At 37.4% G+C, this 25,560-nt stretch overlaps 1 protein-coding gene across 3 annotated transcripts in view; it reads right to left on the reverse strand.

Moving 5' to 3' along the window:
• Positions 1-25,560, reverse strand: part of KIF16B (kinesin family member 16B) — a 307,106-nt gene that overhangs the window by 29,186 nt on the left and 252,360 nt on the right. For all 3 annotated transcript variants that reach the window (XM_025400350.1, XM_025400349.1, XM_025400348.1), the window contains one exon: positions 11,337-11,420. In XM_025400350.1, the coding sequence (XP_025256135.1) occupies positions 11,337-11,420 (84 nt within the window). The remainder of the gene's footprint in view (positions 1-11,336; positions 11,421-25,560) is intronic.

Raw genomic sequence — 25,560 nt, forward strand, 5'->3', positions numbered from 1 at the left:
TCTACACTTTGGCAATTATGATTAACACTACTATAAACCTTTATGTTCAGATTTTCGAGAGGGCATGTTTTCAACTTCTTTGGGTCAATGCCAAGGAGTGAGAGGGCTGGATCATACGGTAAGAGTATGTTTAATTTTGTAAGAAATCGCCAAAACCTTGCAAAGTGGCTCTACTATTTTTCATTCTCACCAGCAATGAATGACAGTTCTTACTGCACATCCTCACCAGCATTTGGTACTGTTTATGTTCCAGCTTTTGGCCATTCTATTAGGTGTATGGTGGTATCTTGTTTTCATTTCCAATTTTCTAATGACATATGTTATTGAGACTCTTTTCATATGCTTATTTGACATATGTATATCTTCTTTGGTGAGATGTCTATTCAAGTCTTTTGCCCATTTTTTTCTTTTTTCTTTCTTTCTTTTTTTTTTTTTTTTGAGACAGAGTCTCGCTCTGTCACCCAGACTGGAGTGCAATGGTGCTATCTTGGCTCACTGCGACCTCCTGGGTTCAAGTGATTCTCCTGCCTCAGCCTCCTGAGTAGCTGGGATTACAGGCATGCACCACCATACCCAGCTAATTTTTGTATTTTTAGTAGAGACGGGGTTTCACCATGTTGGCCAGACTGGTCTCAAACTCCTGACCTCATGTGATCTGCCCGTCTCGGCCTCTCAAAGTGTTGGGATTACAGGGGTGAGCCACCATGCTCGGTCTCTTTTGCCTATTTTTAATGAGGTTGTTTATGTTCTTATTGTTGAGTTTTAAGAGTTCTTTGTATACTTGGAATTACACCCCTTTATCAGACATGCCTTTTGCAAATATTTTTTCTCAGTCTGTAGATTCCCTTCTCATCCTCCTGACAGTGTCTTCTGCAGAACAGAATTTTTAAGCTTTAGTGAAGTCTATCTTATTTATTTTATGAATCACGTCATTGGTGTTGTATCTAAAATGTTATTTCCACACCCAAAGTCATCTAGGTTTTCTCCTATGTCATCTCCTAGGAATTTTATAGTTTTGTGTTTTACTTCTAGGCCTATAATCCAGTTTAGTTTTTGTGAATGGCATAAGGTCTCTGTCTAGATTGGCTTTTTTGCATGTGGATATCCAATTGTTCCATTTATTGAAAAGACTATTTGTTGAAAAGACTATCTTTGCTTCATTTTATTGCCTTTACTCCTTTGCAAAAGATAATTAATTATACCTATTTCTGGACTCTCTGTCCTGTTCCATTATCTATTTGTCTATTCTTTCACCAGTATAACACTGTCTTGATTACTGCAGCTTTATATTAAGTATTGGAGTTTGGTAGTGTCAGTCTTTCGAATTTGATTGGGAGTGAGTTGAATCTATAGACCAACTTGCAAAGAACTGACATCTTAACAGTGTTGAGTCTTCCTATCCATGAACATGGAATACCTCTTCATTAGTTTGTCTTTGATTTCTTTCATCAGAATTTTGCAGTTTTATTCATATAGAACTTGCACATATTTTGTTAGATTTATACACAAGTATTTAGTTTTGGGGGATGCTAAAGTAAATGGTATTGTGTTACTAATTTCCAATTCCGTTTGTTTGTTGCTGGTATATAGAATAGCTATTGACGTTTATATATTAACCTTGTATTCTACAACCTTGCTATAATCATGTATCAATTCCAGGACTTTTTTCTTTGTTAGTTCTTTCAAATTATCTATATAAACAATCATGTCATCTGTGAATAACACAGTTTTATGTATTACTTTCCATCAGTATATATTTTTTCTTGTCTTATTGCATAAGCTAGGATTTTAAATGTTTACTTGTAAAATTATACTGTAAGTCACTACAAGACAACTGCAAAGTAGCAATAGCTTAAAAAAACAATAATAATTTCTAGTGTTTGCTATGTATCGGGAATCTATCCAAATATTTTATATGAATTATTTCATTAACCATCACAACTGTATAAGATGGGTAATATTATTTCCATTTTATGAGTAATAAAACTGACTCACAGAGAAGTAACTTGTTCAAGATTACTCAGTCATTAAGTAGCAGAGCAATAATTCACAACCAGATCTAATGGTTCTATAGTGTATTTAACTTTATCGTGTATCAACTGAGGACCTATTACAAACTATGTTTTCTGTTAGGTACTTTTTACATGCCATTCTCATTTGATCCCCTCAACAATCCTGAAAATTAGTTTTTCTTATCCTTGTTTTGCACTGAGAATAATGATGCTCAGAGGGGTTAAATAACTTGCCCAGTGGCAGTTTGCAATTTGGTACAGCAATCTCTCAAACCCATGTTTACAAATGTGCTCTCATTTTGAATTTTTTTTGTATTTTTTTTTGTCAGAGCAAATATCTGCTATTTGCTGTTCAACACAGCTTTAACTGGACACTGGACAAATATTTACTGAGGACCTATTAAGGGGCATATATTGTTCTAGGTGAACCAAACATTTGGAATCCCTGTCTTCACAAACCTAGCTTCTCATAAAACATAAAACACTTTGTAACAAAACCAACCAATCAACCAGCAAAATACTTTCCAACAACTGTTAAATGCTGTGACCAAGAAATAACAGGGGGAATCTGGTGGATGGCATTAGGGCCAGGACTGCTTCTACTCAGTGGGCAGGGCAGGCCTCTCTGAGGAGAATACATCTGAGCTGAGGGAAGTATTCCAAGCCCTGAGATGTTTTGGCCGACTTAAAACATGATCAATAAAGAAATGAAGATCCTGATTTCCAGCTTAGAGCTTAAATTGGAAGCCCAAAGAAGGAGAACAACTTTCTGCTTATAGTGTGTTTTGACTCCCTGAGTGATTAGCCATCATCTCAATACTGAATGTCATTTGGGGAATAAGAAGGAGACAAATGGCAGAGTACAACTGTTTGATGACAGTGTAGTGAGTCCTCCCTTTTCTCCCCTAGACTTCCATCTGAGTTTAGAAGTTGTTATTATTTTTGAAAAGAGTTGTCTTAATTTTGCTTTCCTCTTACATCAATGACTGCTCATGAAAACCAAAGTGAGATTTTTCCTACTTACCCTCCAATTGGAGACTCTCGCTCATTGTTGCATTCATAAAGCACTAACACATATACATAGGATTTCTGTTGTATAAAATGATTTGACAGGCAACTAGCCTCAGGATTGCAGCATCTTCAGCTTCTCTGACTCCAAGAGCCACCAACATGGAAAAGCCCCCATACTCTAATTCAATTTCCTTGAATACTCCAACAGCCACTAAACATAATACCTTTCAAAAATGTTTTGCTACTGATGATAGTGGTAATGGACTAATAACAGAAAACAGCTCCTGCTAATGTAAATAACTAGATAACCAGAAGAAAAAATAAAAACTTAAATGAGGAAGAAAACGGTTCTTCCTATGAGGTATTTATTTAATCTCTATGTTTGATAATGGTTCTATTATTATATGTGCTGTAAGATCAGCAGAGAATAGATGAAAAGAACATTAAATGTAGAACTGCCTAATATCTTTCCAATAGGTAAATGACTGAGGAAACTCAGAAATCCTAGGATTTTTACTTCTTGATATTTACTTTGAAACCGAAAAGGCTCAATCTATAAAATGTGTAAACCAAATAATTCTATTATTGAAAATTCAAGGTTTGAGAGTAAAATAAAACTAAAGTAGAAGGAGAAAGTGTTTTTAGTCAGGAAAAGCTAGGCTGTGTGTTGCAGGCACCATAAGCCAGAAAGGTGACTCCTGGCTGTGGAGTGGTGGTGGTGGTGGTGATGTATCAATACTGACAGCCATTACTAATACCTGTATTTGGCAGATAAGTCATTTGAACTACCGAGACTTTATTTTGGAAACAGTTCTTCATTTACTTTACGTCTCCCATTAGACAGGACAATGCCTATAAACTCTGGGCATCCCGTTACTGAGAGAAAAATAAAAGAAAAGCAGTTAGAACTGGTCTGGCATTCTCACAGCTAAGCTGTAGTGTTCTCCCGTGGACCACAAACAATTTCAAAGAATATCAGCGCCAGACAAGGCTACTCTGTGACCATGAAGGATCAAGCCCAAAAAAAAAAAAAAAAAAAAAAGACCACTCTATAATAGTGTCAGATCAAATACAAAAACATGAACACTGTGATCAAATATAATCAAATATTTCCTTTTCTGGGCTAATACAGTGCTTTTTATCATTCATACTTTGTATTGATATGCTATAGTTGCACATATTTTTGGGCTATATGTGATGTTGATAATCTGTATAAAATGTGTCATTTCAGGGTAACTGGAATATCCATCACCTCATTTTTCTTTACTTTGTGTTAAGAACATTACAATTCATATCTTCTAGCTATTTTGAAATATACAATAAGTTATAATTAACTATAATAGCCACACTGTATTATCAAATACTAGAACTTATTCCTTCTAATTGTATTTTTGTACCCATTAATCAACTTCTCTTCACCCACCTTCATCCCCTTCTCAGCCTCTGGTAACCACCATTCTACTCTCTATCCCCATGAGATCCACTTTTTTTGCTCCCACATATGATTGAGAACATGCAGTATCTGTCTTTCCGTTCCTGGCTTATTGCACTTAACAACTTAACATAATGACTTCCAGTTCCATTCATATTGCTGCAAATTCTTTTTAAGGCTGAATAACATTCCATTGTGTATATATACCATATTTTCTTTATCCATTCACCCACTAATGGATGCTTGGGTTGATTCCATATCTTGGCTTATCAATCATGTTTTTTTTTTTTTTTTTGAGACAGAGTCTTGCTCTGTCACCCAGGCTGGAGTGCAGTGGCGCGATCTTGGCTCACTGCAGGTTCCGCCTCCCGGGTTCATGCCATTCTCCTGCCTCAGCCTCCCGAGCAGCTGGGACTACAAGTGCCCGCCACCACACCCAGCTAAATTTTTTTTGTATTTTTAGTAGAGACAGGGTTTCACCATGTTAGCCAGGATGGTCTCGATCTCCTGACCTTGTGATCCGCCTGCCTCGGCCTCCCAAAGTGCTGGGATTACAGGCTTGAGCCACCGCGCCCAGCCTCAATCATGCTTTAAACCTCACTCTGTTCTTCTCGCTTTCTAGATAAGAATTATTAATACACTCAATCAGAGAATTGCCCCCAGCATCCAATCCAGAACAAAGTCCTGTTTTCCTGCATTCTTCCCCAAATTATCTATTACAAATCCAAATTCTTAATAACTTCCTTTTAATACCTTCTTACTGAAAAGCTTGCATGTTTCCTGTGGTTCACATGGTTTTTCCTTGTTGTGGTAAATCAATAAATCTAACATTGCTTTAAAAATAGATGTATTCCTGGGATTTTTTGGCTGAAACTGATTGATATCTATTTCTTTCACAAGCAGAAGTCCAAGGCATACACCAAGTCAGCTGGGGACTTCACAGTGGGCAGTCTTGCAGTCAATGACCTGGTAGACATGCCAAGAGAACTAAGCAGCTGTAAATAACCACTGTGTCAATCTGGAGGAACTGTGCTCCTTTCATAATGATCCGATGCCTCTAATCTTTATCATTTTGGACAACAGCTCCACCATGATTAAATCTTTCAGAAAGTCATTTCTATTTTTCAGATTACAATCTTACAGGTTGAAAGACAGGCTGGTATTACAGCCAGAGTTCCGGTATCTTCCAGGAATCATCATGAATAAGAACAGTGACACGATTTTAGTGTCTCTATTGATTTTGCAAGTAAATGTAATAAACTGAGATACTACTACTGTTACATTTCATGTAGAGCTGGGGAGTGGTGCTCTTTTGCCTTCCCTTGGCTCTTAAAACAGCTCTGAAATGTACCATAAGGCTCCATCATTTTCCTTGTCATCATTATCACCATCACCACCACCACAATCATCACTATCATCACGGGACCAACTAACATTTTTGAGTGTTTTTCTTTGTACCAGATTCTGTGTTACACATGCAATCACATTTAATTCTCAGTACAGCTCTAGGACAGTGTTATTATAATCCTCATTGTTCAGAGAAGGAAACTGAAACAGTGACATTAAATAATTCCAAAGGAGCAGAATCAGTACTCAAAACTAAGATGATCTGCTCCAAGGTCCACACTCCTAGCTATCATATTTCTTTTGATCTATCTTAATGCTCAAGCTAAAGAGATGAAAATGGGGACAGAAGAGGTAGATTTCAGTTGCTGGCTGCTCCAGTTTTCTAGGCAGTTTTGAAGAAAATTTCCTAGGATGTCTCACCTTCTTACTTCCAAAAGTGACTGTATTATTCTGGTAAGTTTTGTGGTTTTAGAGGATTTCATTTTTTTCATTAATTATAGTTACTCCTTGAAATGATAGATTATTAAAATGATTAGCAGAACTATTTCCAAGTAGATAATGTTCTCTGAAATTAGAAACCCAAAATGCACCTTTCATCAATGAACAAAAATAAAACAGAAAACTCATTAACTTGGGGCTAATTTGGAAAGATTTTCTGATAATTCAGTGAAGGTGAAGCATGTGTGAAGTATAATGGGAGATTAAGAATTGAATTAGACATCAATTCTGCCGACTTCAAGTACTGAAGAGCACAGCAGGGAAGATGTGAGACATAAACATAGCTTTTGATACATGTAAAAAGTGACAAGAGTCTTAGAGAAGCAGAGGTGAGGTTTCATGAATGTTCCAAAGCAGTGCTACTCAAAGTGTGACCCATGTTTCAGACACTTTTACTTCAATTTAACTAATTTTATGTCCGTTGAATCTATATATATTAAAGAAAAGAATTGTACTTCTATTTTGTATGTCCTTTTTATTTATTATTTTCTTGTAATTAATTGTCATTCATTGTGCACAAGTACTGATAAGTGATGGAATTAAATAACTGGTCCTTCATCACTGGCAGTTTGAGAAACAGAATATTCTAGAAACATATGGTTCAGCTTGAGATGTTTCAGGCCCATGGTTAAGAAATACTACATACCACATTTATTAGAACTCAATTTGATATTCATTTGGATATACATATTTATATACTATGGATATGTGTATATTTATTATATATTTATTTTATATAATATGCACAATATTTAAAGCCACAAAAATGTCTTTAAAGATATTCTAAGCTTATATTCTTCAGTAATTCACATAAAATGTCCTTTTCTATACTTTGGTGAATTTGACATACTCTTAAATCCTCACAAGAACAATGTGACATCTCATAAATAAACACAGCTGTAAGCAACTGAGATTCAGAACCTTTTATTACTCACAAAGTGAATATTTGAAATCAGCAATCACAATAAACATCTTTCCTTGAACAAAGAAAATAGGATTATAAATAAAAGCCATCCTTACTGCCATGGTTACTTAAGAGATGAGGAAAGGGGTCTGTGTTATGAACTAGTTTCTTCAGTTCTAGAACACTGCTTGGCACACAGTAGGTGCTCAATAATTGCTGAATAACTGGAATGGCATTTAAGAATAAATAATTAGACAGTGGATCTTAGTTAATCACTGTAGTGATAACACTGGAAGGTGACTTTTTTCAACAGCAAAGGCATTTCTTTACAGGAAGAACCAACTCCATTCTAAACTTAGAGTATGTTGATTAAAAGAAGGGGTTTCTTCTAAAAGACAACTGAGTATGAACTGTGGCTTTGCCACTTACTACCTTTAGTGACCCTCTTTCTCCTCCCCCAGACATAGTCCTTCCCCTGTAAGATGAGGATAATGGTAGAACTCACCTCACAAGCTGGTTGTGAGGAATATATGACAGGATATCACAAGCACTTTTCACTCATGCTTGGCCTTAATAAACAGCAGGCAAATGTGGGAAAGCAGGCACTATGTGAAGCATATGAAATTGCTGATACTCCACCATTTCTGGTCTACAACACAATGGCAGTTTCTAATGGCTCAACCTAAGTTACACTACCTCACTGAAAATACATTAAGAAGCACCTTTTGCTCAAACTAACGTATCAGAGACTAGGTACATTCTTTTCCTGTTACCTCCACTGCTGTATCTGCCAACACATGTCTCCCAGGCAGCTGTCAGGGCTACCGGAAGGAATGTCTGGAGCCTGGGAAGTATGTCACATATGAGGAATGTTGTTAGCACAAGCCTCTGACTGCCCACAACATGCACAGTTACACTGAACTGGTTGAGCTGAGCCAGGATGGCAGCATAGAGCGATCTACCCATGTTAGAAATCTTCTAAGATTCTATAGTTCTTTTTGAACAAAAGTGCTGGGAGCATTTAAGCATGAGATGTAAAGCAATCATTAGCCAGATTCTGAAAAAACTGGCTCCAGCTACAAACCAAAATTGGCTAGGTATCAGTGGAGAAGATAGAAGGTTGGCAATGAGATTAGCACTTATGACTCAATTTATACTCCTCTACCTACTATCTTACCATCATCACATTCTTACTCCTGACTTTATGTGGTGCAATATGTTAAATGTTACAATTTCCAGCCCCTACACTATCACCACCCACAACCAGACACACAACCAATACTCCTTGCTCCAAGGTAAAAAAATTAATCTCCAAAACATCTGACAACAGCGAGAAATTTCTGTTCCTATCCATCATTTCTAAAAATAAATATTTTAACAGACTTAACTTTTATAACTTGAGAGTGCCAAAATGGTGTTTATGTTTTTAACATGAAAACACTTTATACTTTTGCTAATAAACTCAAACACGAGGTCCAAATCTTAGAAATATCTTAATAGAAGGAAGATTAAAACACAATTGAATGCCTACTTAAAATACTACTTTATACAGCTATATCACGGTGAGGTTCAGAAAGTTGCATTTCTGGATATTAATAATCGGTCAGGTAATTTCTTTTAAGCAGACATCACACTAGGTAAAGTTTCATATAGGAATTTAAACACATGCACTTAGAGGAAAGGAAATATCTCATTTGTCTTTGTATTATATGTAACACCTACCACTGTCTCCAGCATGTAGTAAGGAATTAAATAAATGTTTGTTGAATTAAATGGGAAGTTCAGGGAAAATAACTAAGTTGATTTTCATATGAAAATAGTCGCAGGGAATTAACTCAAGAATCTCAGATTAACTTTCTATTAAAGTGAAGGTTACTTATACTTGCTCCTTGAAAAGAAGATAATATTCTAAGATTTAACAGTCAACATTAGGTGAAATGCATTAAATTTCAAAAGTAAGTGCTTATTTCCATAACGTGTGGAAGCTGTTCTCTAAAAGATAATGCCACAGATAAATAACAGTCACAGCCAAGGGAAGGAAGGGTTCCTTGCCTAGGCAGAGACAGTAACATAAAACTCTGCTCATCAACAGCTGATGGTTTAGAAGGGTTAAGTGATGAAGTATCAGATGTCAAAAGGACAAACATAGGTTCCACCTGAAAGCATTAACAATGAAAGAGTGCCCTGAACTTTGCTCTAACTCAGGAAGTTGGAATGGAAAACCAAAGGTACCCAGTGCTGTGCTCACAAATGCACGGCACACAAAATGCCCAATCGGTCATGGCACAGCTGTGCACCATGTGAGTTTAACCACAGCCCTGAGTAGCCAGGGAGGACAACAATCTATTTTCTGTTGACATATAAAAACAAGTTTATAAACCATCATTTTCCATGTTTCCAATAAAGGCAGATCTAGTTAATGAGGGCAGGGAGGAGTTAGGTAAAGAAAATAATCCCCAGTTCTACTGTTATTTTTTAATTTTTTTGTAAGATACAATCAAACCTTTGAGAAAACTTGATCAAGCAGACTCACTGCAATCACCTTTTCCTTGAAGACAAATTCTTCAGTTGGGTATCAGGATCATGCCATTCTAGGTTGAATTACTTCTTCAGATGCATAACTCTACAGTCTAACTCAAATGCTGCTACACATGGCTGCATCCTGAAACTCCTCTTTTATCAGAGTGGTTCTATATTCAAGATCTCGAAATTCTAAAATGCTCCTCATGGACAACAACCTCCCAGTCTTCAATTTCTCCTTTGCTTCCACTTCTCTCCTTCTGCTCTCATGGGAACCTCCAGCCTCTAGAAATTTCCCTAATCCTTGTTCAGTGGCATTAAGTGCATGCCATGGGCAGCCAATTTTAACTGGCTGTCACCAGGAATGAGAATACCTACTTTCTATGTAGCACTTCACAATCCAGAAAGGGCTCTCTCAGGACTTTCCTTTTTTGACTTTATTTCCAATAGGTCTTACTATTACTACTCTTAAAGTAGCAGCAAAAGGCCAGGCACGGTGGCTCATGCCTGTGATCCCAGCACGTTGACAGGCTGAGGCGGGAGGATGGCTTGAGGTCAAAAGTTTGAGACCAGCCTGGCCAACGTGGTGAAACCCCACCTCTACTAAAAATACAAAAATTAGCTGGGCGTGGTGGTGCACACCTGTAATCCCAGCTACTCAGGAGGCTGAGGCAGGAGAATTGCTTGAACCTGGGAGGTGAAGGTTGCAGTGAGCCGAGATCATGCCATTGAACTCTAGTCTGGGCAACAGAGCGAGACTCCGTCTCAAACAAAACAAAAACAAAAACAAAAACAAATGAAGTAGCAAGGGGAATTCTGCGTCTCCCTGAGAGCTTGCTGACACTAGGTCGTCATTAGCTGTCTGTACTTCTGTCCCTTGTCTGCCTCAATGGTTCACAATGGCAAGACAGTGACCAACAAGCAAGGACCAGCCATGATCATACTTTCACCATTCTTAAAGAAAACAACTGGTCCCTGCCTTGGTGAAAAGACTCAGCCTCATTAGCATCTCCAACCAAATAAGCAACTATATCCCGAAAAAGAAATACAAACTAGATAAAGCAGTCAACAATGTGCACTGGCAGTGAGGCAGTCCGAAAAACAACAGTTGTGTTAAACCAGAGTTCTACATGTAGTTGGCTTGGAAGATTAAGTTAAAATAAATCGAATGAAACCTACCCATGACTAAAATAGGTATGTGTCTTTTTGCTTCCAACTCTCTTGAAAAAGCAACAATGATGTAATACTATAAATCTTCAGTTAATTAATTCCAAGTTTTTGCAGCGAGCTTTGTACTCTCATCCTGTATCACATACCATCTGTCTATGGTGAATATTTAGTTCTCACTCACATCCTGCTTCCTAACCCTTAGAATAAATGCATCTTCTTAAAAATAAGAAAAATGTTCCGCTAGACCAGAGGAAGATAAGGACTTGTATTTTAAACAAGCTGATATCATATCTTCATAATCTACTGCTGCCATCTCCTGTGTTAATGAGGCAGCACCTTCACACTTGTGAAGAAATGTAATAGTACTTAACAGAAACAATGCTTAATGGTCAGATGGCACATTTTCTACATACACAGAGGAAAAACAGCTTAATTCTGTTACCTCTAAGTGACTTCGTCTCTCAGCAATCACACGTTCATCCTTATTTCCAAATAGTTTCTTTGGAGGAAATTCAAGGGCAGCAAGCTGAAATAGACATTTTAAAAGACATGCATTAACACCACACCTATTAATTGTTGGGCTATTATTAATCTATTATTTGAAATCTCTTCCATGGGGTGAAAATAAAGAGGCTGAAAGTTTAAAGATAGTGGGTTCTGCCTTGCTTTATCACCAACTGTGTGACCTTCAACAGATACAGCAACCTTGGCTCAGATTCCCCAGTGGTCATATGAGAAGACAGGACAATGGGAACTCCACAGAAGAATGAAACTGATTCTCAACATTCTGTTTCAGATGACATATCAGACTCTGTGCCAGGTGGTGTTTTATACTTTTTGTTTTTTAAAACACATTTGTTCTTCTTTCAGTCCCCCTTTTTAACTAGAATTCAATTAGTTTTGTGTTGAAATAAGAATTTGAAAATTCAAACTACACACTACCTGAACATTCTGTAAAATTGTTTTCAGACTATTGCTAAGGTTCTCTAAATATTCAGTACTGTCTTTTCAGTTACCACTGCGAATGAAGACTGCCCATGTGAAAAGAGGACTTCTCTCTGCATCTTTTCACCTTGCTTCCTCAAAGTGAAGGTTCAGATTTCGTTTTAGCCTGATCTTAGCATTTCATAGTATTTCTCTTATGCTTTCCTTCTTGAACGTACAAAAATTGTAAACAATAAGTTTTACTACAGATTCCCAGGCAAGATAGGATTATATAATCTGGCGAGAATCCGACTAGCCAGTGTTGCCTTGGCTGGATAAATGCTAAGGAGCAATAATTGCTGCAGTTGCGGAATTCACTATTTCCTTCCTTTCTCAATTTGTCGGGACCAGACAAATTGAAGCCAATGAAGCATTACCAAGAAAAAAATGAGCATTTCTCCCACAATGTAGGGCACAATATGTCACAAAATTCCAATTTTATGCCTATGCAAATCACTGAGTTGATTTAAATTTATATTGCCACAGTGGGAGTCAAAAATTAAAGACTAGCATCTGTATATATAATACTTTTAAAACATAGTATTAAAGTATAATATACATACAGAAAAGTGCACATATCACAAGGGAAGAACTGGATGTGTTTTCAAAATCTGAACACACTGTGTAACCAGCACTCGGATCAACAAACAGAACACTGCCAGCACCCCAAGAACCGCACTTGCTCCCTTCCAGGCACTTCCTCTCACCCCTACAAAAGTTAATGCAGGCCTGACACTATGACAATAGCACTGCTTGAATTTTTCCTACTTTTGAACTTTATGTCAAAGATGTCATACAGTATGAACTCTTTTGTGTCTACCTCCTTTTGTTCAGCATGATGTTTGTGAGATTCAACCATGCTGTTCTGTGTAGCAATAGTTTGCTCATTTTTATTGTGGTACAGTATTCCACTATGTGAACATTCCATAATATATTTGTTCATTATCTTGCTGTTGGGCTTGTTAGCTTCCAGTTTTTGGCTGCTAGAAATTGTGCTGCTATGATCACTTTCCTAGAAATCTTCTGAGAAACATATGTACATATTTCTGATGGTCATACTCTTAAGTGTTGGAAATGCTGGGTTATATAGTGTATGTGTGTGTTCAGCTGTATTTGAAGCTAACAAATGGTTTCCAAAACAGTTTTAGTAACTGACACTCCTATCAGAAGTGACTGAGAGATGTGGTTGCTCCAGGTCTTCACCAGCACTTGGTACTATGGTCGTCCTTCTTAGCAGTGCTGCTGAGTCATGTCTACTATGGTTCACATTTGCATTTCTCTGCTGACTGATGTTGTCAAACATCTCTTTACCTGCTCATTGACGTCTGGTTAGTCATTTTTAGGAAGTGTCTGTTCAACTCTTTTGTCCATTTTTAAATTTGTTGTGTGCCTTTTCCTTAAGTAAGAATAACCTCCCTTTTCACTCTCTTAAAGTTGTCTTTGATGACTTTATAGCCTGTCTTAAAAGTTGACTGAAGTTAGGCAGATGTTTGTTTCATTCCCCCTAGTGTTCTTTCTACCAAAGCAGAGAAACCTTGGAATGGGTTGAAGGTAACACCAAGGGATGGGTTTCCCCATCTCTGTTTCTCACCAATGTTTAGTTGGTTGACATCCAACTTTAAAATCAGTTGAAGGTAAAGTGAAAGACCATGGGCGCTGAGGCAAGACAGACCCCGTCTGAATCTTGGCTTGACCACTAACCAGCTTACTAGCTACATTTCTCTGAGCCCGAGCATTCTCTGCTATAATAAAACCATAGAAAATGAAACCAAACTTTAAAAGGGTTCCGTGAAGATTTAGTGAATGGATTTTAGCTATATTATTAGCTGTCAAAGATCTGGTAATTACTGAGTAAGTGGCACGCCCACATTCCCGTGTGGCCTCTCTGCATCCACTGGGAAGCCGTGGTGACATGGCTTCAAGGAGCAAAGGGTTTTCCGGAAGTTGGCCTCACTGGCAAAACACACTCTCCCATGCTGCAGCTCAGAGAAGACAGGTATAGCAGAGTTCATCTTCCGGCTCCCTCTAGCCTCCATCTCCTCCAGTACAAATGTACCTCCCGCTTCCCCTGATGCTGTGGTACTGAAAGCTTGGCAAGCATGCTTTCACAGTTGGTTGTTTTGTCGTTTTATGTGGCTGATGAGGTGATGTGGTTTCTGTCAGGGGAAATTTATAGTCACACTCACATGCTCAATCAGAAACCGTGCAATAAAAGGACTTTAGGCAGTGGAAGTGGGGAGGGAGCAAGCATTCACTTCTCCTCCTAGTCAACAGTGGCGTTCCCTCTCCAGACCCAGATGGAGGCAAGCATTCGGTGCTATTAATATTCAGCCTGTGAAATAACTATGTGTAAATTATGTGCAACACTCTTGTTCAGATTTTAGGAGGAAAGGGCCAATTCTAAGTGACTTTCAGGCCTATAATCACAGGACCATGACACTCAACTGTCTGACGTTAGAGTTTAAGACACCCAGGCCCAGAGTTAAGTGACTTGGAAAGGCTCAGAGTCATGGGGAAAAAGTCAGGACCGACTCCAGGCCTCTCGGGATAAAGCTATAAGGGGTGTCTGCAGTGCATGAAAGACACTGTCACAAAGTCTTTGGGGATCTAGGGTAAAGATGAAAGAGAGTGATTCCTCCTAAGTGTATGTAACCAGAAACATGAACATACCACTCCAAGGCAGTCATCAACAGTTCCAACAAGAGTTGTCAACGGGACCCTGCTAAGGACCTGTACCCCAGTCCAGGGTCAGCACAGCAGTGGAGAATAGCAGGAAGCAGGATGGGGCTGGAGCTCCCCAGAAGTCCATTCCAGGACATACAAAGTTAGTTAGCAACTATCATCTTAACCCTCTCCAAGTAAAAACTAAGAACAATGGTAGCTATCTTTATAATAAAGTATGGGTAGGATGGAGAAAAAGAACAGCTGCAGAAGTTCCAATGAGGCTCACGATAGAAATGTGAGCTAGTGGGCCCATGTCCTATAGGTGGAGCTGGGACATGAACAAGCCAAAGAAGAAAGCCAAGGCCTTAATGTAAAATATAGGAAAAACATGCCCCCATTAAAATAATGATATTTACATCAGAAACAGCTTCAACTGCAACATGAGTGAGTCCCTTTCCTCTGATACAGTGGAAACCATCTCCATGTCTCCTCTTTAGAGAATCCTAACAGTGCCACTTAGGCCTTGCTATCTATAAGCTTGAGTTGGACAAGATGAAATTGCCAGTTCTGTAAGTTAAAAATTGTTGAATATCAGCAATTTCATCTAGCTAACTCCTGCATAAAACTTCGACACTTAAGTGACTGCTAGGGTCACTTCATTTTCCATCAGCTGTGCTATCTGCCAAGTAGTAAAAGTATCTCATTTGATGGTTGCTGATCAGCTATACCTAAGCCAATCCATTTCAAAAGAATATTTTTCTTAAGGCACTCAAAAGTAAAACAAAAACTAGAAGTATCTTATATTTTAAAACATACTACATTAAAATAGTGAAAGCATTGGGATAGCAGGGCAGGTGGCACAGGAGGCCATCTGGGGAACAATAATAGCTGACATAGAAGATAATACAGTCACATTCCTAAGTCCATCGTCCTAAAAGAAAAAAAGAGCATCATCTTTACTTGAATTGGCTTCCTCAGCTCAAATAAAGGAGTCTCTGAAAAATGAGGACCTTCATGTTGACCTGCTGAATGACTGGGATGAAGAAGGCGGAGAGCAGGGGCAGGAATTACCGCTTCATTCCTAAAATAATAATACAGCAAAACCCCTTACCACAGGTTAGATGGCCAGAGTACAGAAGAGGGCTGGACTATTATCTCTCCACAAGTGCAAAGCTATTGCCTCATTTATTTCAAAATAGATCAACAAAAGCAATTCTCTGTAGGATTCATTTCTGAAGTGTAAATGATTTAAACTGCCTAAATAGTTTTAAAAAATGGACAATTTACTAAGATCAAAAGAGTCACTGGTCAGGACAAATAACTGTGCCTGGAAGACCAAACAAAACAACCAACAACCAAAAAACCTTTTCCATTTTGCTGAAAGTGCTGTTTTCTGAAATGTAACACTTCTGACAAATTAAGAATATAAGAGAGGTTCGCAGAAGGCACAATTCTGAATTGTCCCTGACCCCTCTACCCATGTCCCCCACACACCAACATCTTTTATTTGGTTTCTCATGTTAAATAAAAAGTTTAAAATGAAATCACAAATATTATCTGAACATTTTCATTCCCTCTCAGGTACTTTATATTTACACATTTTCATTTTTATTGCTCATTTTTCTAATAGAACAGATATTCTAGTTTTGATTTTCTTGAGGAAAGTACTGTCAGGAACAGTGAATGACAATCCGTAGGTGGAGAGACTCCTCTTGGATTTCCTCGGTAGCCTCTAACAAAGGAGATACAGTGTCCTATATTTCAAGAAATTTAAGTTCCTGAAGTTCTATATATTCCTCTCAACAACTACATTCTAAAGGGTGTCAGGTAAGTATTTCTGAATTACATAAAAATGTTCAAGATACTTGGGATTCAGTAATGGAGGAAAAAGAATTTCTTTCTGTAAGATTTCATTTTCATAAAGAACAAGCATCATCATTTCCCCTTATAACTTTTTTGGAGACAGTCTCATGGTGAAAAGCATGACTACACCAAAAATAATCTTTCTGCAAGCCATAAAAATTGGTGAAACCATTCTGGTTAAAGATGGTGGAGCAAGGACTTGATTTGTTTCTCTCACCTTCTTCAAAAGCACCGCTACCACCACAAACACTGTCTCTGAACTGGGAAACCGCCACAGCTCAAATGATTGGCCAGGCAGCAGCATCCAGAAGACCATCAAGGAGAGAAGAGATGATGGGAGACAAGGGTGGCCCAGAGCCACCCTCACCCTCACCTGCATTCCGCCCATGCTGGGATTAAAGAGACTAAATACGGGGATAAGAAAAAGATCAGGATGCAATTCCACTCAAGGAAGAAGGTGAGCAGGGGCTGTGAGAGGAGGAGCCTGAGGAAGTCCCTGTCTCCAGCGACAGAGGCAGGAAAGGCCAGAGAGCAAGCGTTTGACTTTATCACCCACAGCCAGCAACTCCACAGCCCCCATGAACCAGAAAACAAGAGAAGATGTGTCTCAAAGTGAAGGAAAAAACTGGTGAAAACAGTTTCAGGACAATTCTAAGTGGTCTGCGCATGCCATAGCTGCCCTACTCCTCCCCAGCATCTGCCTCTCCTTGCTCCCACAAAGCACTGGTGTTTTCCCACAATTAGTCCACTTCCTTTAAAGATGAGAAATAATTAGAAGGAACCAAAACTGAAACTATGTGTAAAAAGGGTGAGGTGAGGTGACATTGAATGAAACATAAGCAAAAGGCAGCTCAAGAGGATACACCGTAAGTGGGATCGGCCAAAGCTACCCAGGAGGAATTCAGAGAATTAATAGTCATGTAGGAGCCAAAAAATCCATCTCTAAATACAGCCCAAAGAAGTAAATGATACACACGTTGAAAGAAGAGAAAGGAAGGGTAAAAAAGAGGAAGAAAAGCAAGCCAGTTCTTGGAGAAACGGCTGATTCCAGGATGGGGGAGGGAATACAGACGATGAGCCTGCAGCAGCCTGTGGCACCAGAAAGCACGAAGTGCTTGAAAACAAAAACCCAAGATGCGGTGTCTCAAAGGAACACAGGCATCAAGTGAAAGCGCTCCCAATGGCCAAAGCACATGTACCCTACAACTTAAAGTATAATAATAATAAATAAATTAAAAAAAAAAAAAATGAAAAAGAAAATTAAAAAGAAAAAGTATTGGTGGATAACCCAAAATAGAATAATTGAATAAATAAATGGCGGGTTTAAGATTCACTTTGAAAAATAAAATAAACTATTGGTGGGTAACCCAAAATAGAATGACAGAATAAATAAATAAATGGGTAACTCAACTATCATTTCAGAATAAGTCCAAATAATTTATGTAGATGTTTCACCCTCAGGAAAGTAGCTCATTATTTCCCCACTCCTGAAATGTGTGCCATGCATAGTGACCTCCTTCCAAATAATACGGCGTGGAAAGGAAGAAAAACAAGTAACTTTACAGTAGAGAAACTTCAGCCACGTGATCAAGTATCAACAGTGGTAAGTCATACTGATAGTATACAACCTTGAGATGATATGATAAAAAATCATTTTTCCCTCCCAAAAATGCATAACAAGTCTTCCTCAAGAGTGTCAAGGTCACTGAAAACAAGAAAAGTATAAGAAACTGTCACAGTGAAGAGGGGCCTAAGGAGACGTAACGACTAAATATAATGGGGAGTCCTGGGTGGGATCCTGGAACAGAAAAAGGCCATTAGCTAAAAACCAAGAAAAATATCAATAAAGTATAGACATTAGTTAATAATAATGTACCAGTATTAGTTCACTAGTTATGACAAATGTACTATATTAACGGCAGATGTTAATACTAGGGGAAACTGAGTATGGTATATGAGAACTCTGTACTATCTTCAGATTTTTTCTATAAATCTAAAAGTATTCTAAAATAGGACTTCTGGTTTCTGATCCTACACACGAGGAGCTGAAAAGTTACTCCTGCTCTCATGACAAGAAAAAAGCTGAAAAAACAAATGAAGATCAACAACGCTTCTTAGATCCAGTGGAGAAGTGAGATTACAGGGCAAACGACTGCCCTCAGACTGCAGAGACAGACAGGTGAACACAGAGAATCGTAACTCAGCCTGGCACTGAAGCCTGCTGCTGGAGCCAGTATTGGTAGAAACACTATGAACAGTAATTCCAGAATCACTGGAGGCTCAAATATAGACGAGCGTGATTGTTAAAATCTCTGAGGGTGGCCAGTCTTGAGGAAGGTCTCCACACTTTTGAGAGTTTTACCTCCAGGAGCCCCACCAGGTTCTCACCGTGAAGTTGGATTCTAGTTTTCAAATGATGTGTTCTCACTGTGACACTGGGGGATCGAGCAGAGGAAGGAAAAAGGAACCATTTTTAAATACTCCCAGAGCTCTCTGTTCTTCACAAGGCTTGCTCTCAAGAGAAACTGTTTTACCAGAACCTAACTACCTTAGGTTTTACCAGAGCCTAACCGACCAGGGCTAAGTGAAACACTCAACGCAGGCTCACGAAAAGACTGAAAACTACCCTAGGACTATAGAAGGCTTCCTCTCACCGGATCTTACCATCACATCATGGGGCTGCTGTATCACAGGGGATTACAGCTGAAAGAACTGTAAGCCTCAGACCCTATTTTAAGAGACTCCAGGAAAGCCCAAAGACAACAACGGGAGACAAAAACAAGGGCACTAGAGGAAATTTTAGCCTCTGACACCACATCTATACCAACCAGTAAACCCAGCCTATATCTTAGCCAGATAAACATAAAACCTCACACTAAAAATCAATCTACCTCAATTCCTTTTACCCAATATATCGTGTCTAGCTTTCAACAAAATATTACAAGGCAAATTAAAAGGCAAAAATACAGTTTAAAGCTATTCTAAAATGAAAAAAAAAAAAAAAACTTTAAAAAAAATCAGTGCCTCTGCACCTTCCTTCCTTCCACAAAAAAAAATGTGAGCCAGCAGGACTTAACAAAGAAATGGAAGAAACAAAAACATGATGGGAATGAAAGCCCCAGTAGAAGGAACAAGTGCAGAACAAGCACAGTAAAAAGAGATTAGTACGTAGCACACAGAGTTGAGAAAACAACAACACAAAATAAAATGTGATAAAGAAATGTGACCCAAAAAGTTTATATCTAACCAAAGGGTCTTTCAAGTGCACAGGCTACAAATACACATTCTCAAGCAGATAAGAACTCAGATAAAACACATCAAGGTGCATCTTTCAAAAACATATTGAATGACCAAAAATATCCAACCCTGAGATAGCGCAATGTACAGATCTCAGAATATAACTTAAAAAAATTGGGAGGTGGGAGAAAATAAAGTTAATTTTCTCTCTGTTAGAAGAGTCAATTGGTAAATTTATAAAATGGAAACACATTTGAAAACTAGTGACCTTAACATTTCCATTTTAAAAGTAATCTTAAAGTCACATATATTTTAGAGACAATATATCATGTGGTGAAAAAAATTTAATTTGAAGTTCAGCAATTTCTTCAGTTTTCATTTTCTTTCACTTCTGTTCAATTCAAGTAAAATTAAATGTAATGTTTATACTTAAAAATAGCATATCCAGAATAAACACAATGTCGTAAAGTTGTTTCACTCTTTTTCCCTATTCTTCAATTTTAAGTTCTTTTTTGTCAATCTACATCTCCATTCTCTTATCTGTGCCTATTCATTTCGACACTTAAAATAATGTTCATTAAATGGTAACATTAATTATATTTATAGAATCATTTTGGGACAATCTGTTGCTTTTTTTTCTTATATTTCCTTATATTATGTAAAATTTTTATAAATGAACATGCATTTTTATAGAAACAGTAAAAAATGATTATTCTTTTTACAAATTTAATGGAAGAGTTAAATTAACACCATATGTCTTTTTCTTTTAATAACCTAAGATTTGGGGCAATTGGATTTCAAGTCTCAGCTCAGCAAATAGCTGGTTGTATAATCTGGAGCAATGTATAAAAAATTCTCTAGTTCCTAGTTTCATCATCATGAAAATGAAGAAATTGAATCAAGATGTTTAAGTTTCATTTCAGTTCTGAAATTCTATAACTCAGATGCTGATGATTAAAATCTCCCTACACAGTGTTAGAAGTAACACTTTAGATACCACGGAGATATTTTACCTATTATTTTGGCTATACTGCTTTTGAGGAAAGTATCTTACTTCCTATGAAATCTTCATAGTATTCTCATTTCAAGTAAGGCTCAGATGTGCAGAAGGAAAATGGGGCCTGATATAATAATGAAACATTACTTTCCAAGAGGTTGTAGAACAGAAAAAGGACAGACACAAACAGAATGCAGTATTCATGAGAAAACCCTTAAAATGGCATCTTTTCCTGTTATAGCTATTATTTTAACAGCAGGAGTGGTAAATGATGCAAAGATATTTGAGCTCTTATGGGAAAACTGTGTATTAAAGTTAAAAATGATGACTGAGGTCAAATAAATTGGACATTTGTGACACATATGATAGGCCTAGAGAATGCTGAAGGAGAGTTTAACAACAGCCCTATGGCCTACTTTGTCTCATTATAAAATTTGGTTATGCAGAGTAAAACACAGGAAACAAATGAGGATTACAATAACATATTTCTTAGGCCTAAGAAAAGCATAATAGCAAGTTTGTTTTGTAATTCAGTAAATAAAATATATTCAAAAGACAAAAGAACTGAAATAAAAGCCATTAAAACAGGAAATCAATAATTTGAGGCCTACTGATTTCCAATGAAATCTGCCTTTCCCTTCCTCAGTGCTTGTGAAGTCTAAAAACTCAAGTAATTAGCTTTATTTTGGATGTTTAACCAACAAGCCTCTAAATTTTTGGTTGAAAAATAGATCTATATGAAGAATTTTCAAAAGAGTAAGCTAAGACAATCAGCATTTACTTAAATATTATAAGCTATTTTGTAATATAATTATTTTACAACTATCTGTGAATCCCACGGTTGAGAATTATGAAAGCATTGAGGATCATCCATCTAGCAAGTTAGCTAGCTATATGTATATGTATGCATATTAGAAATATAATCAGCATTCTCTCTGCTGATATTGTAATATTTCTTAATGATCTCAGAGTGAAATTTTCATCTACGAGTTGACTTTTCTCTTCTGATTCCCAGTGAACTGACACAGCCCAATTTTCTTCTAAGAGTTATCAGGCTCAAATCCTGACTTCAATGTTTATTACATTATAATAAGATAGGTCAGCCAGTCTGCTGCCATCAAGAAGATATGTAATGGAAAAATGTAATGGAAAAGTTTCCTGTTTTTGAAAGCCTTTTCTCTTGGCAAAGTTCACATTTTAGTTGAGCCAGACCCTGTATTAAGTGCAGGTGGTCTTGGAGGCAACAGACAGCATAAGCCATTTTGATAAATGGCATTGCCATTACTTTGGATATAAATAATGGCGGCCCTAAAATATAGAAAAGAAATTAAAACGGGTAATAAAAAGCCTTGCCTATCTTTTATTATTTTTAACAATTGAGCAGCTAAAACTGGGTTATAAATCACTGAAAGAAAATTGAGAACTAATAAAGTTGTGGAGTCTTTACTAATAAAAGGAAAACATTTGACTTCTGTTAACACCTGATAAAAGTGTACTTTGTTGTCATTCCTCATTTACTAGTCATTTTCTTTACTCCTGTGATATTTGGCTATCTAACTTTTACTCAACTGTTAAAGATTAGAAGAAAAAATACAACATAGTACTCGAACTGGTCAAATCTGCTATAACCTGTCTTTTGCAAGTAGACCCACCTACATGGTAACTAGCAGCTTTTGAAACATCCACACCCTGGAGGCTTGTGGCTGTAAATTTAAGCCATTCCAGCTTTTGAGAAATGCAGATAATAAAAACTCATCAAAAGGATCTCATAATTCTCACATCTGACTAGATGGAAGCATTTCTGACTACTCAAAATTAATAGCAGCTCCCAAGGCCTTATAAGAACAGCTGCCACTGAGAAATATACTCACAAACAAATACGCAATTCTCTTCCAAGTTTGATTTGTTAGAGGCATAGAGCAGCAACTCTTCAGGACAACCTAGCTGGATTAGTAAGGGAGTAATCAGCTACCTTTAACCCTGATAGGGTAACTTAAGCCCGTACCACACAATATTTAGGAACACCTCTTCTGAACCTAGACCAGAGTTTGCAACATACTAGACCCTCCTGAAATATCAGCTGACTGAAGGAACAAGACAGAATTCCTCGTTGGTGGTCAATATGAAGCAGCCAGTGATTAAAATCAGAATATATCCCTAATAGAAGCTGCTGTCCTGTTGTCACCAAAGAGCTAAAACTTAAGAGTCATCCTAGGTATAAAATCAAATTTGGAAACATAGCTAGCACTATACCACCTTCCAGTTATATTCTGTATAAATATTGTAACTTTTCCACACAAAGTCTCATTTTCCCCAAAGCCCAGTGTCAGTTTCATTCAGGCATGACCCAGTGAACGTAAACTTGAGGACATTCATATGTGCCACAAAAATTTTTTATAGTAAAACATACTTCAGATCTGTGAATATTAAATATTTCATTTTTAAGAATAAATATGCAGATAAACTAACTAAAGTGTATTTTCCATTTCTTACTACGATTCAAATTGTCGCAGAGACAGACATGACAGGAACCTGTCATTGCTATCCATGGAGACTTGTTATGTAACAGATTTTCACAGGGAACAGGTTTTCCTATCTTTGGTCTCATCTGGAGAATTCTGTGAATTTTCCCTTTTAAAGTGAACATGGCCATGGAGAGGGAGGTTCAGACAAAGAGCATGGGACCAGTCTTGCCCCATGCCCTAAGTCTTGGTGTGACCTTAACAAAAGTCTCCATAGGTATTTGATTCCTCGTTTCTAAATGAAAGCTGGACTATCCAATTGTTGAGACCCCTCAAGGTGCTGGCATTTCACAATGTGCAAACAGTTCCAAGCTCATTGCTATGGAAGTTTCCTTGTTTATTGCAGAGGAAAGAGTAATAAAGTCCACATCTTTGGTGATCAAAGAGACAATTAACATTTCTTCTTCACTGTCTAGGTTTGAATGAGTCTGTCATTAATTTTGACAAGAACATTTGTTACTGGAAATCATCTTTTAGGTCTGGTGCTTTACACTAATGAAAAATCAACCCGCTGCTGAATTCTATCAGACATTCAAAGAAGAAATGGTACCCATCCTATTGAAACTATTCCAAAAGATAGAGAAAAAGGGAATCCACCCTAAAGCATTCTTTAAAACCAGTATCACCCTAATACCAAAACCAGGAAAGAACATAACAACCAAAAAAGAAAATGACAGGCCAGTATCCCTGATGAACATACTTGCAAAAATCTTCAACAAAATACTAGCTAACCAAATCCAACAGCATATCAAAAAGATAATCCACTATGATCAAGCCCAAACCCACAATGTGATACCACCTTACTCCTGCAAGGATGGCCATAATTTAAAAAATCAAAAAAATAAAAGATGTTGGCGTGGATGTGGTGAAAAGGGAACAGTTTTACACTTGCTGATGGGAATGTAAACTAGTACAACCACTGTGGAAAACAATATGGAGATTCCTTAAAGATCAAGTGGGTTTCATGCCAGTGATGCAGAGATGGTTTAACATACCCAAGTCAATAAGTGTGATGCACCACATAAACAGGATTGAAACAAAAATCCCATGATCATCTCAAGAGATGCAGAAAAGGCATTTAACAAAATCCAGCATTCCTTTATGATTAAAACCCTCAGGAAAATCAGCACAGAAGGGACATACCTTAAGTTAATAAAAGCCATCTATGACAAACTCACAGCCAACAATATATTGAACAGAGAAAAGATGAAAGCATTCCCCCTGAGAACTGGAACAAGACAAGGGGGATGCCCACTTTCACCACTTCTATTCAACATAGTACTAGAAGTCCTAGCCAGAGCAATCAGACAAGAGAGAGAAAGAAAGGGCATCCAAATCAGAAAGAGGAAGTCAAACTGTCACTGTTCACGATGATATCATTGTACACCTAGAAAACCATGAAGACTCATCCAAAAAGCTTCCAGATCTGATAAATGAATTCAGTAAAGTTTCAGGATACAAAATGAACGTATACAAATCACTAGTGCTGCTATACACCAATAGCAACCAAGTGGAGAATCAAATAAAGAAATCAACCCCTTTTACAATAGCTGAAAAAAAAAAAAAAACTTAGAAATATATATAGGAAGTGAAAGTTCTCTACAAGGAAAACTACAAAACACTGCTCAAAGAAATTATAGATGACACAAACAAATGGAAACACATCCCATGCTCATAAATAGATAGAATCAGTATTATGAAAATGACCATACTGACAAAAGCAATCTATAAACTCAACGCAATTCCCATCAAAATACCACCATCATTTTTCACAGAACTAGAAAAAAACCCCTAAACTTCGTAGGGAACCAAAAAAGAGCCCACAAAGCCAAAGCAAGACTAAGCAAAAAGAACAAATCTGGAGGCGTCACTTTACCCAATTCAAACTATACTATAAGGCTATAGTTACCAAAACAGCACGTTACTGGTATAAAAACAGGCACATAGACCAACACAACAGAATAGAGAACCCAGAAATAAACCCAAATACTTACAGCCAACTGATCCTTGACAGAGCAAACAAAAACATAAAGTGGGGATAGGACACCCTATTCTACAAATGGTGCTAGGATAATTGGCAAGCCACATGTAGAAGAATGAAACTGGATCCTCATCTCTCACCCTATACACAAATCAACTCAGGATGAATCAAAGACTTAAATAGAAGACCTGAAACCATAAAAATTCTAGAAGATAACATCGGAAAAACTCTTCTAGACATTGGTTTAGGCAAAGCCTTCATGACCAAGAACCCAAAAGCAAATGCAACAAAAAATAAACATAAATAGACAGGACTTAATTAAACTAAAAAGCTTCTGCACAGCAAAAGAAATAATCAGCAGAATAAACAGACAGCCCATAGAGTGGGAAAAAATCTTTGCAAACTATGTATTCAACAA

Source organism: Theropithecus gelada, chromosome 10 (genome assembly GCF_003255815.1).
Source record: "Theropithecus gelada isolate Dixy chromosome 10, Tgel_1.0, whole genome shotgun sequence".
Taxonomy (NCBI): domain Eukaryota; kingdom Metazoa; phylum Chordata; class Mammalia; order Primates; family Cercopithecidae; genus Theropithecus; species Theropithecus gelada.